The sequence below is a fragment of the Squalius cephalus genome, assembly GCF_949319135.1.
Source record: "Squalius cephalus genome assembly, chromosome: 8".
NCBI lineage: Eukaryota > Metazoa > Chordata > Actinopteri > Cypriniformes > Leuciscidae > Squalius > Squalius cephalus.
Window position 1 is genome coordinate 8,445,312 of NC_137129.1, and position 14,031 is coordinate 8,459,342.

The 14,031-nt window shown below is 38.9% G+C and overlaps 1 protein-coding gene across 1 annotated transcript in view; it reads left to right on the forward strand.

The window, feature by feature from the left end:
• The window catches only part of csmd2 (CUB and Sushi multiple domains 2), a 305,472-nt gene that overhangs the window by 275,052 nt on the left and 16,389 nt on the right, over positions 1–14,031 (forward strand). The window contains exons 49-57 of the mRNA XM_079877810.1: positions 2,457–2,645; positions 4,937–5,122; positions 5,368–5,562; positions 5,883–6,056; positions 6,461–6,634; positions 6,754–6,927; positions 9,472–9,660; positions 9,791–9,964; positions 12,086–12,268. Coding sequence (XP_079733936.1) covers positions 2,457–2,645; positions 4,937–5,122; positions 5,368–5,562; positions 5,883–6,056; positions 6,461–6,634; positions 6,754–6,927; positions 9,472–9,660; positions 9,791–9,964; positions 12,086–12,268 — 1,638 coding nt within the window. The remainder of the gene's footprint in view (positions 1–2,456; positions 2,646–4,936; positions 5,123–5,367; positions 5,563–5,882; positions 6,057–6,460; positions 6,635–6,753; positions 6,928–9,471; positions 9,661–9,790; positions 9,965–12,085; positions 12,269–14,031) is intronic.

Here is a 14,031-nt window from a genome sequence, read left to right on the forward strand (position 1 = left end):
CGGCTTTAACCATGAAAGGTTGTTTACATTGTGACTTTCTTAAATGCAAAGCTGGGGCTCTCGACTAGGTAACGCAGACTTCATAAACTAATTGAGCGGGAATGCTGAATTTCCACTAAGCCTTCTCTTACAGCCAGACTGTTACTGCCAGACTCTGTGGCCAACAATCAGAGGGCAGCACCTGCTCTATTACATGAGAGTTATGAGGCACAAAACAAAACCTGTCCGCAGCATTCTGAGCCATTTAAACCATTAGTGGAGGTTTTATTCAAAGTTTTACTACAGGAATGTGATGTGTAAACTTCTAGATTTGTCCATTATCTATAATCTTCACTGTCAGTGCTAATGGATGAGAGGCTGGAAACATTTTATGTTTCAGTGGTTTGATCATTAGAAAGATTTGTGCCTTGTAAAACTTGAGAGTTGCCCTTGCATTACTGTTCTCTTTATTTATTTATTTTTCTTTGTCCTACAGTGAGTTAGCTTTCACTTTTAACATTTTCTGTGAAGAGCTAAAGTCCTATTAAAAGTTTCTCTCCTGTGTTGATATATTGTTATTTATTAGTTAATTATGAACCATGATTTGACACATCAGTATATTTGGTCTATTTTCTCAGAACAGAAAGAAATTACTTTTTATACTTTTATTCTGCAAGGACGTATTAATTGATTAAAAGTGACAGTAAAGACATTTCCATAACAAAAGATTTCCGTGTCAAATAAAACATGTTCTTTAAGTCCTGAATCCTAGCAGAAAATTATCATAGTTTCCACAAAAATATTAAACAGTACAACTGTTTTCAACATTGATAATAATCAGAAATGTTTCTTGAGCAGCAAATCAGCATATTAGAATGATTTCTGAAGGATCATGTGACACTGAAGACTGGAGTAATGATGCTGAAAATTCAGCTTTGCAAGCACAAGATTACATTACACTGTAAATATATTCAAATAGAAAACAGTTCAATTGCAATAATATTTCACAACATTAGTGTTTTACTACAGTATATTCTTGATCAAATAAATGCAGTCTTGGTGAGCATAAGAGACTACTTTAAAAAAACATTAGCATCTACCAACCCCAAACTTTAGAACAGTAATGTAGATCTTCTGCAAGTGATATTTGGCAGCTTTTGGGAATACACTAGCGTATAGATGACCTTAAATCACAGCATGCTGTAAAAACCCATTAATTTTTATGGATTGTTAACATAGGACACATTCTTACTTCTGTACCATGGACATGTTTTACATGGGCATCTTTGACTTTTGCATACTATAGTCTAATGCCATCAGCGCAATGTATTTAATATGCCTTTAATGTAGCTATAGTTAACAGCTGTTCAGCTTTGAAAAACACGTCTTGAGACCCCTCGGTTCTATTCCATTTTATTGCCGTTTATTGCCATCTAGCTGTTTTCAATGCCAGAATGTGTCCTGTGTGAGCGGTCCCTTACTCTCCTAAAGGAAATTATCATTGCTAGGCATTGTGTTGGACTGAAATTAGCATTGTTGTAATGGAATTTAAATGGAAGTTCAGTAAGAGCTTGTTCATCTAATCCTGTCATTGGCAACACAAGGGCATATACATAAGCGGCTGCTTAGACTGCAGAAAATTATTTTCTTAATCAGTACTTTTGTCTCATCCTTTATAATGTGTGTCTTGAATATATCTTGAAATAATTTCCTGTGCAATTTGGCTTCTCAAGTTAACTTTTCTTACTTTTTTTAAGGGCAACAAAAATACTTGCAGCCTGCCTCACTCCCATGACATCTTTTCGCGGAAACCTCCAGTAATCTTACACTAATTAACTTACATTAATTAAATAGTCTGAAGGGGTAACTTCCTCAAGCCCCTGTATTAGGGCCAGCAAGCCAAATCTGTTTACCTGTATTACTGAAGGATTATATGGACATGTGAACTCGTGAAACAGATAGGACTTTAATGTGGTCATAGCGATTAATAATGCGACAAATTGCATTCCTGCCCCATTTCCTTTTAATTTCCTCCATACCTCCTTTTATATTATGCTGGTATCATTACCGTCATTCTTTTTCTTGTTTAGTCTGCAACGAGAACATTCCTACTAAGATCTGATCTCAGGTCTTCGTGCCACAGGATAGAACGTGGCCTGGATTGCATATGCCAAACTGCATAACTTTGTATTATAACTCTGGTAGTATTTGGAATTACCGTTTAGGCGAACAAAGTGTACACAAAACGATTTTTTTATTGTTTCAAATCCATCATTTATGACCTTCCTCAAGTACCTACAATTCAATGCCATGCATCTTTTTTAATCAGTCCTCTGCTCTCGGCTGCATTAATATCTGCTATTTCCAGTAAACAGGATGAGGAATCGAAAAGCAATAAAATACGCACTGGAGCAGGAGGTTTCACAGATGGATGCGTTTTTGACTTCTGGCTGTGTTTAAATCTGTATGTTCTACAGCGGCGTACTGCAGTACTCCGGATCCTCCCGTAAACGGCTCGGTACACAGCCTGACGGGCACGAAGCTAGGCAGTACCTTACGCTTCAGCTGCGACCGGGGCTTCAACCTGATTGGCCAGACCACTGCCACCTGCACCCGCACCCCACAGGGAATCCACCAATGGAACGCTCCAGTGCCGCTTTGCCAAGGTGAGTCTGAAAATCTTGTCCAAGACACCTTGGACAAAGTCTGGAGGCGATTATCCACCTCTCCTCCCTCCTCACTGAACTAACTCTCTGCGAAAGACCAGCGCATCCGTGGCTAATTCTGTATTCCATCAATGTTTAGGGCTTGGCTGCATCTGTCAAATTGCTCATCACAATAAATGGGTTAGCCAGGAGCCATAGCTGCGAGACTATTGCTAATGTGCTGTCCGAGGGGAGAGTCTCTTCAGAAAGAAGCAGTTATCATCCACTAAAGCAGGGGCCTCCACGGGGTCCACTGTTTTGCAGTCTCAGAAGTGTTGCGTTTTATCACCACTTCCTGACTAACAAAGGCCTCACCTGTGAGCGGGGTGGATTTCTATTTGACAGGGACGGTGTGAGATGCCTTAGGCCGAGAGCCAGAGCACTCCCTCTGCTCTATTGAACACTGAAAGGTCTTTTTCATATTGGGAGGTGGGAGTTTACTCAGGATGTATTGAAAATTGACTAGCATGGATATTAAATCCATTATGTATCAGTCCTTTGAAAGAAGAGGCATTATAATGACTTTCAAGACTAGAGATGACAATAGAGGATAGTATAGTTACTGATCTGGGCTTGTCATCAAAAGTGTGAAGGTTCACACAAACAAGCCAATCATGAACTATCACTATTGTGGCATTGAGAAAGACCCTTCAGCCCAGGTTGATCCTGGGCGAATGTTTCTGTAAATGTAAATTACATTGGATAGAAGTGCTAGCTAAATGACATATTAAGATGTAAGAGGAGGCAGATCTATGACCATTCAAACTTAAATCAGTAATGTGGTGCCAAAAAGTACATTGGGTGATATAATGCCAAACCAAGTGTCATCTGCAATAACATGATACTACTATTTTATTTAGTAACACTTTATTTATTAGGTGGCATAGTTAAATGTTACTACATGTACTTACTATAGTAATACAAGTAAATTATGCATAATTACAACTAACCCTAAACCAAACCATAACTCCATAGTAAGTACATGTAGTTAAGTAAGTACAATGTAACTACGTCACTTTAATATATAAGTATAGCCCTTTATTTGTTTTATTTTGTTTTGTGGGGTTTTTTTCTGTTTGCTTAGAGTTTGTATTTATGTTTATTTTTGAAGAAATGATAGTCTGTTTGAAAAATTGTGTGCATTATTTGATAAAATGCAAAACCAAGCATCATCTGCAAACAGAGTTACTATTTTTACTATATTTGTTTTATATATACAGTACTGTGCAAAAGTCTTAGGCATGTTAATATTCCCCTTTCCACCCACACACACACAAAAAATGGTTTTAAGTCAGTAATTTTATCTTTTTCTGTAGTGTGTCAATAGGAAATATCAGTTTACATTTCCAAACATTCTTTTTGCCATTAATTGTAATAATCCAGTGAGATTTCTGTATGCACAAGGAGTCTGACAACAGCCGGTATGATCTGATCTCACCATCATCGAGTCCGTCTGTGATTACATGAAGAAACATAAGAAACTGAGACAGACTAAATCCAGAAGAACTGCGGGAACATCTCCAAGATGCTTGAAGAAACCTTCCTGCAAAGCTACCTGAAAAACTATGCGCAAGTGTACCTGGACAAAAGCCATTTTAGTTTGTCTCAGTTTTTTCTGTTTCTTCATGTAATCACAGACGGACTCGATGATGGTGAGATCAGATCATCCCGGCTGTTGTCAGATTCCTTGTGTACTTACAAAATCTCACTGGATTCTTACAAATGATGGCAAAAATAATATTTGGAAATGTAAACTGATATTTCCTATTGACACACTACAGCAAAAGATATAAATAACTGACTTAAAACCATTTTGGGGGGGGGGGGGGGGGGGGTATTAACATGCCATATATATATATATTAAAAAATGTCATTTGGTTCAATGTTTTACCATCTATGACATTGGCATTCCTATATTTAAATGTGTGGCAGAAGTGTGGGACTGCAGAGATTGTTCATGACTCTCTGATGGCTGTTTAGGTTGCGGGAGTTCTCTCTGTTTTCTTTAGCCCATGTCCAGATGTAATCCACATCTTAGATTATGCCTGTTGATTTCTAGCTACTCTTGTTTACCTTCCCAGAACCGCTGCAAGCTTGTGTTTGCAGAGTCGCAATGCTGCTTTTGGAGTGTTCGCTGAGTGTGTTTACACTGAGTATTCTCTGAAGTATGACAGCAAAAAGAAATAGCCAGTGTTCTTGGGGTTTTGTGAGTCCATTTTGAGTTAAGATTTCAATCTTTCTCTCCTTCACAGTTGTTTCCTGTGGGATGCCCATTGCTCCAGTGAATGGTACTGTCATTGGACAGCACTTCACTCTCGGCTCTAGAGTCACATTCTCTTGTAATCCTGGTTTCCGATTGGCCAACGCTCAGCCAGTGTCAACACTTTGCCAAGAGTCTGGGAGGTGGAGCACAATGGAGACCCGCCCTCGCTGCGTCCGTGAGTTCATGAGTGGAACCATCAGTTTAAAATCGGTTCATGTTCTTATTTACGTAAAAGACAGTTAAAAAGATAAAATGTGTATTACCTTTAAACTATTTGAAATTCATGAAAATATTTGAATAGAGAAATAGAGTTGAATCTAAAAATCTTGGTTGACATTCAATGCTGACTTAGTTTAAACATGGAAATAAATGATTTTGATCAATTGCAAATTTTGATTAAGATGAACTTTGGTTCTTCAGCTGTGACCTGCCCTGACATCGGCCACTCCGCGGTGGATCATGGGAGGTGGAGGCTTATTTACGGCATGCAGAATAAATATGAGGCCCTGATGATGCTGACCTGTGACCCTGGATACTTCTATAAGGGTCAAAGGGTCATCCGCTGCCTAGCTAACGGCACCTGGGATTACCCTGAGCCGAGACCATCCTGTGAAAGTGAGTGCCATATCAAGACATGCTTTGAGTATTTTCAAATTATGATTTTATTTAGGATACGTGGTTTGTGGAATGGATGAATTTTTAGAAATTATATATATATATAAAAAAAATTTTTTTTTTTTTTTCAAGATTTGATTGAAAACCCCTGAACTAGTATGACATGATTTAATTTGCAAAAGTCAATCTACATACCAAGTAAAGCCTGAAAAGGGGCAATTTCAGTACTTTAAAATGAATGTCCTGTATTAAAAATTCCAACGTGTCTTGTATTCAGAATTCCAAAAAAATGTAATTACTCTTCATCTGAATGTACCTAGTCATTTCCTGTGGTGACCTTGGAACCCCTCCGAATGGGAATAAGATAGGAACATTAACCGTGTACGGAGCGACTGCCATCTTTTCTTGTAACACTGGTTATACTCTGGTGGGCTCCAGAGTGAGAGAGTGCATGTCCAATGGCCTGTGGAGTGGAGCTGATGTCCAGTGTCTGGGTTAGTGTTTTCACTTCCCTTATGGGTAAATTAGATTTGTTAATCAGTAAATAGAGAAAATGTAGCCATATGTGCTCTAGGTGAATGTGCTCTAGGTGAACACCAAGTACAACATGTTCCTGGATCAACATCTTTGTTGATCCTTAAACAACAATCCAATCAACCAATTAGATATTAGGGATAAGTTCAGTTTATGTCAAATTTAGGCTTAGAAACCATGGTTAGGTGCTTCTACATCAGTGTTATTCACCTATCATTTCCCTCTGATTTTAGGGATAAGTTATGTGTAGGGATAGGAATGCTGTTCCAGGATCAATAAAATATGTTGATCCGGAAACATGTCTTACTTGTCAAAATCACAGCACGTGCTTTTTATGAGCATTTGCAATGTTTTTCTTCAACAGCTGGACACTGTGGCTCACCAGAGCCTATTGTGAACGGCCAGATCATCGGTGAGAACTACAACTACAGAGGCAGTGTTGTTTACCAGTGTAATCCTGGATTCCGACTCATCGGTGTGTCAGTTCGCATCTGTGAACAGGACCACCGCTGGTCCGGAAAGACTCCCGTCTGTGTCCGTAAGTGTTGCTTAAGCAGCAACTATCTGATTTGAGGTCTTTTGGCAGTTTTATGAGAGGATATGAGGAATGAAATAATCATTTTAATGGCATTAATATGTTTCTCTGATGTTCTGTAGCTATCACCTGTGGACATCCAGGCACCCCTGCTAATGGTGTGACTCAGGGAACGCAGTTTAACCTGAATGACATTGTGCGTTTCGCCTGCAACCCTGGTTATGTTCTACAGGGTGCGATCAATTCTCACTGTCAGTCCAACGGCCAGTGGAGCAACGCTCTGCCCAGATGTAAAAGTAAGTCCTGTGACTTCCTCAGCGGCACTCCATTGTGTGTGTGTGTGTGTGTGTGTGTGTGTGTGTGTGTGTGTCATTTGCAGAGGGAGTGTGAATGGTGCTGTGTCACTTTAAATTTGACTGCTCTATTTAACTCAGTTCTATAACTCAGCATGGTGTAGAACAAGAGGACATCATCTTATATATCTTAACTGAACAATTACAGAAGTTAAACTTCTATGGATAGCAGCATTTAAAGGATTTTAAACAAGGAAAGTAAGGGTTTACATTAAAAGACTTAGCATTAAGGCTTGGACACATTAGTTAATTTTTGCGTCAAATCTTGCTTCCATTGTTCATTGTCAATAGTGTAGTGTAGTTCAATGTATGAACCAAGCCGCTTTCTATTGGTCAACACGGCAAATCCGCATGACCAACTTGAATCCATTGCGAAATCTCCTTGAGGAAATTATTCGCTCTCACATGACTGGATTTTACTGCAAAGATTCACCAAACAACAGTAAATGTGACCACTCCGTACCTCTTACTTTTGAGAGTCAAAAACTATTGCCATAGCTCCAGCCAATGACAATATATGTAAATCTATGTGTGTAATTAGAAAAGTTTATATATATATATATATATATACAGTATATATGATTTATATATAATCTGATCTGATTTACCTTGAATCTTTAAAGTTGCAGTAATCGTCCCCTCAATCCTTCCCTCTCTTTAGATTGTAAATGTGTGTTTACTCTGACTGAGGAAGTTGAAGTGGTCTGATCATATCAGCCACGGTCTCCTCTCCATCATGGTTTGTCATTAGCACAGAGCGTGGGAAGACGTCCGTTTAATGGCACAAAAGGAGCCGGTAAAAAATGCTATGAGCTCCGAGCTGCATCAATAATTTAGTAGGCCTCTGCACAGCCCTGCTAATCAGCACCAATTTGTGTCGGAGCGAGCCACTTCTATCTCCAAAATGGCCTTCTAAACCACACAGATAAGTTGAATAGACTTAGATCTGCCGATAATTGAACCACCTCTCCTCAAAAATTGCCACTGGGAAGCGGGAGCATCAATTTTAATCAGATTGAAAAAAGCAGATTGTTTTCCTTTGTTCTTTTCTTTTTATTGATTTCATTTGTGTATTTATTTCTAACAGCTAATAGCATTTTAGTTAAAAATCAAGCTAGTATTTTTAAGTTATAAATGGTGGCTTCATAGAAATGGCTTTGGCAGGCTCTGTTAAGAGCTATTAAAGGACATTAGCATGCATTACTACCCTGGAAAGTCTAATTCTGTTGACAAGCTGTCCCTAACGGAGAGATTTTAAGGGAATGTTGCTGGCCTCAAATGGCAGAAGGGACACTCTTTGGAGTCAAATAATGAAGCCTGTCCTCTTCATTTGGCTTCACTGTTTCACCATAATTGCACATAAAATGCCACCAGAAGTGTGTTCAACTTAATTCGTTAGAATCAGTTTAACATAATAGCCCATATTCTTGCCTTGGCTTGCTCAATTGCACTTGCACTGTTATGTACTTTTTGTTTTCTTCCAGTGTGTGAATGAATACAAATTACTGCTGATTTCTTCTTTAGGTTCTCCATCATGCCCTTTTGTCCTTCTGTGTTCTCGTTCTCTGCCTCCTTTTGACTTATAACAAACTTTCTCTCCATCTCTTCTCTCTGTAAGCCCAGTTCATGTCCTCAGCCAGCCCCTACACCAGCCGTTAATGAAGCTACTGTTTGTGCTTTATGTGCTTCCAAATATTTGCAGATAGTTTTCCAGAAGCCTTTAATCTTCTTCAAAAATCGCCTTTTTCTCGAGTTAAGGTGGAGACATATTGACTGAAAACGAATTGCGCCCTCTGGCAGCGACATTTGTTTTACACGAATCACTAAAGGAATTGCACAAATCAATTAATGGCACAAACATGGGGGGTGGGGGTGGTGGTATGTATATACATACATACACTCTATATCTCCTGTACAGTAAGTCCCTTAAATAATAGTACCACCAAGATAGAAATGTACCCTATGGTATTTTAAATGAAATTGCAATTAATCATGGGATTAAGATTAAGATTGTGATAAAGGCACAATGTGTCATGAAGTACATAACCAGTCTGTAAGATGTTTTAAAAATGTTTTGAAACATTGTGCTCATTCAATTTAAAATAAAACAATATTTTTTAAAAGTTATTTTAGTCTTGCGATGGCAAATTCATGGCAAATCATTTCTCCATAATCCTTCAGAAATCATTCTAAATTTCTGATTTGGTGCTTAAGAAACATTTTGTATTATTATTATCTTTGTTGAAAACAGTGCTGCATATATGAAATAGAATTTTGTTGGTAACATTATAAATGTCTTTGTCACTTTTGATCAGTTGAATGCATCCTTGCTGAATAAAAGTATTAATTTATTTAAAAAAAAAAAAAAAAAAAAAAAAGTTTACTGACCCCAGTCTTTCAAATGGCATTGTATTTCTCAACAGTATTCATCATATTTCTCTTTTTTTTCTTTCTTATTTCTTTCCCGCTTTCTCTCGCCCACTCTAGTTGTGAACTGCACTGATCCGGGACATGTGGAAAATGGTGTCAGACAGGTCCTGCCCAGCGGGCCTCATCGTTACAGTTTCCAGACCGCAGTTTCTTACAACTGTAACCCTGGATACTACCTGCTGGGCACCAGCACTCTGAGCTGTCAGGGAGATGGCACATGGGACCGCTCCCTACCCAAGTGCCTCTGTGAGTCATCTTAGTCTGATAAACCATCACTCAGATAATTCCATAACCTGCTTTACTCTGATGTGTTTATACATGTGATCTGACATTGTGCACTCTGGGTAAGGTTTGTCTGTTTTCCTGTGTGCCGCAGTGATTCTGTGTGATCGTCCCAGCATGCCTCCGTATGCACAGATCTCGGGGGACAGACGCACTGTGGGCTCTGTTATCCGCTTCAGCTGCATCGGCCAGCGCACCATTGTGGGCAATACCACCCGCATGTGCCAGCTGGATAGCCAATGGAGCGGCTCCCTGCCACATTGCTCTGGTACTCTAAATCTTTTCTCTATTCAACATGCATAATTTATCCACACAATTACAATTTTGCTTAATGGTTTACATGCTTCTTGTATCATCTATGTTTTAGCATATTTTTAATTTTTTTTATTTAGTACCTTATTATATTAATATTATTTTAGAAATATATTTAACTATAATATTGTTATATTTACACAAACGAGTCTGCCTACTATTATTTCAAAACATCTTGAGGCCCTATTTTGTCCTGAGCAGTGAATCTGATAAAAATCCTTCAGGTATTGCAAGTTCTTTGGTTTCCCAGCATGCTCTGCACATTTGAGCTCTTCTTCGCAGTGACAATATGATGTTGAGATCCAGCTTTACCACTCATGAAAGCAAGCACTTGCACACAACTATCACAAAGCTTACAAACAGTTACTGATGTTCAAACATGCAGTGATATTAAGAAGGCTATGAAAACTTTTGAACAGGATAATATGTGTAAATTGAGTTAAATATTTTTTTCTTATGGAGTATATGCAAATATGTTATGCTGTGTCTTCAGGGCAGTACTAAACCAAAGTACTAATAAAACTGTTTTTTTCCTTATATTTAACTCTCTTATGTTTTTGTAAAACTGAAACAGACGCACAGATTCTCTCACAAGGGAATATACACTTGAAAAGAAGGGAATATTTTTACAAAGTTTATCAATTTAAATATATATATAGTTTGCCATTTTTCACATTTGAGATGACACCATCTCTGAGGTCTTGTAAGCGTGTGAGATCATGAATCAATGGCTTCAGGATTACAACCCAGATCAGTGGGCGGTAATACAATATTGCCATCTATACAGCGTCCGGAAGGGCGACGAGTGTGCCCCCCCCCCCCATAAACTGCTTTAATCTTCTCATATTGGGATTGGCGACACACACTCCCACATGCCTGCCAGGTAATGAGCTGCCCTGCTCCACTATAAACACATCAGACCATTGCAACCCTCAGATATGCCAGAAGAGCTTCATCCCTGGCTGTAAAACCACTGACAGGTTTATGTCACAATTCATAACATTCACATTTCTCAAAAGATTGCAGTTTCTTTCTGTCAGCTGTCAAAAAGTGCATTAGGGTTTGTTTGTTTTTTTGTTTTTAGAAAAGTGCACATCTAGTGGTTAATAACTGACCTGTCAGTGTGAGTTTCTTAAAACGATATGCGGTAAATAAATAGTAGTAATTCTTTAATATTTACTTTGCCCTTCACCAGAACACTCACTATTCATATTGAATTAGTGATTGTTTGTTGAGCATTACCAGAGGATATATGGGGAATAGAAAGATCATTTGTAAATGCATCAGAGGATCAAAATAAGAGGATTTACTGAAGAACATCATGGAGTGCACACGTCGGCATTATGAGCGGGGAAATTAAGGGAAATTTTCTGTCCCTGGTGCTTTCTTATCCAAAGTAAATTATCACCTAAACCAAGCCACTGTGATGCCTCTTTTTCATCTCCTATGCCAGGTCTACCGCTGAGAGTTGTTCAATAAATATGAATGAAATTACTCATCATCTTGTGTAAATCTCAGTTAACCTCTTTAAATAAAAACCTAATGTAATAGAGAGCAAGTCTGAATGTCCTGCGGGGTATCTAGATTGTAGGTTTCCATGCATTCTCTGTCAAAGGATCTATATTGGACTAGTTTGAGGGTATTTTTTTATTGTACATGGACATTAAACCAAGAGTTTAAACTCATGGTACCTCAGGTGTATAGACAACTCTATTGATTTAAATAGGAGTGATTTAGTTGTGTCCATTGGTTATGCAAGCTATGTCCAAAATCACTCACTTATCCCTGTATTGTCCATTGAGCACAATGTATATATATATATGTATATATATATATTTACAGTTTTGTTTTTCTTTTGATTTTTGATTTCATTTTTCAAAACATTAATATAAATGTGCAATTTTTAAGGCCAAACCAAAATGACAAAAAGTCTAAATTGATGTTGCAGGCTCGATGTAGGGATATACCTGTTGTTAACACTGCCATATGAGACTATATCACAGGTTTGAGACACCGGCTGTACACATAAGAATAAGAGTCCAAGTGCTCATTAGTCTTCATATGTGTGTTGTTTCAGGGGATTCTGCGGGTTTGTGTGGAGACCCTGGCATTCCAGTGCACGGGATCCGTCTGGGAGAGGAGTTCTCCGTAGGTAGCGTTGTACGATTCAGCTGTGAGCCCGGCTACATTCTGACGGGGTCCTCTGAACGGACCTGCCTGGCTAACGGGAGCTGGGTGGGCATCCAGCCTGAATGCCATGGTAAGAAAAATGAAACCTGGGTTTTTGCAGAAGAATGTGGATGAAAATGCATGATTAATTGCTTCTGCCTCCGGAAGATTCTGCTTTACCCAAAATTGTAGCCTATGCAAATTTCTCAGACAGCGAGTTATTTGATTCTTCACACAAATTCCCTTGTGTTTTAACTTTGTGCAAAACAGGATAGGGAGATGGAGACAGACAGACAGACTGAGATAGAAAGTGGTTGATGAGAAGTTATTTTCATCTAGATTGTTCCCGTCTGTTCTCTGCTGTAGCTTTAAAGTGGCTCAGTACACCCGGGGTGTACACATGTTACACTTCCACATGTACCGTGTTTTCGTTTTCCCAACATGCTGAACACTATCCAGTCAGGTTGCCCAGACAACTGTGCCGACCCTGCTGGTCCCCTGGACACTGTGCTGCTGTGTCCGCACTCTCTCCTTCTCTCTTAAATAGCATTATTATTCTGCTCGTGTTGGTTTGTGTAAAGTGCCTGCGGAGTCAGGCTGACATCCCAAAGAACGGCATGTCAGAGAAGCAAAAAACCCAGGTTAATTACCCATGTGGAGATGCCTGCCATTTTTCTTACTCCACTTTTTTAACACCAGCCATTTGTTTCATCTCACATCTTGTTAACAGTCGCCCCTAAACATTTGCGATATTTTTAGTTTTGCATCTCCTACAAAGCACACTGTCATCTGAATCCATTCCTACCTCCCAAATGCCCGCGGGTTGTGCGTTTGAAATGTGTGTGTGTCTAAGTTTGTGTTTCTCTATTGATTTGACCCTTGGGCTATTGTTATCCATGCCAGTTCAGCAAACTGTGGTGGCTTAAAAGGTGGATTCTCAGAAAATGCCGACGTTTCAAGAGAAAATCAATAACAGCCTAAACCCCCTCTCATAAATTTACATCCTGAACACAACATAAAAAGCTTATTGTCTTGTGCAAGGGGAGATCAAGAAGACTTTTTTTTATTTTTTCATTTATGTCCTCATCACAAATGTTTGATGTCTCAGCATTCACTGATATGAGGAAATTGACCATTCTTTTCAGAATAGGTATGTTTTATAATAATGTGATATAGTGGTCATCAACTACTGGGCTTTGATCAGTTTTCTTTCCGCTACAAACAAACGTCTAAAGTCTAAATATAAATGGAATCAGTACATAAAATGCGTAATATTACAGATGAACGAGAAACAGCGAGTGTTCTTTGCCATCGTGGCTATTTAACGGCAGCAAAAGGGCTAATGCCGGTCTATCTAGGCTCACAAAACCATTCAGGCTCGGAGTCAGCACAGCGAGTATCACCGTATGTACACGGAGACATATCATAAATTATAGGACAGTTTCTGACAGCTAAAATGAGCTTCTCAGTCATCTTGCCTCGGTCGGACTCGGCACTGAAGAGTGAATCTTCATTTGCATAAAGTTGAACATATCTCAACTTTGTCACATCGCTGGACACACCCCATCCAGTCGCCAACGGTCACGGTTGCTCGTTTCGCCCAAAATCACCCATATTAAGGAGTGAATGCACCTTAATACTCTGACTAGTAGTTGACATGTAGTTGCAAACTTTCTTATACAAAATTTTGTCCATGTCCCTGATTGTCCAGGGTTAATGCCGACCACAATGCATGGTGAATTTGCTGCCTAAAGCATGAAACCATTGAAATTTAGGTTTGTCCAATAAACATATTTGGTGCTGTGTTGGGTCACCACTTGGTGTCCAATTTAAAATCTGTATTCTGAAGTGAAA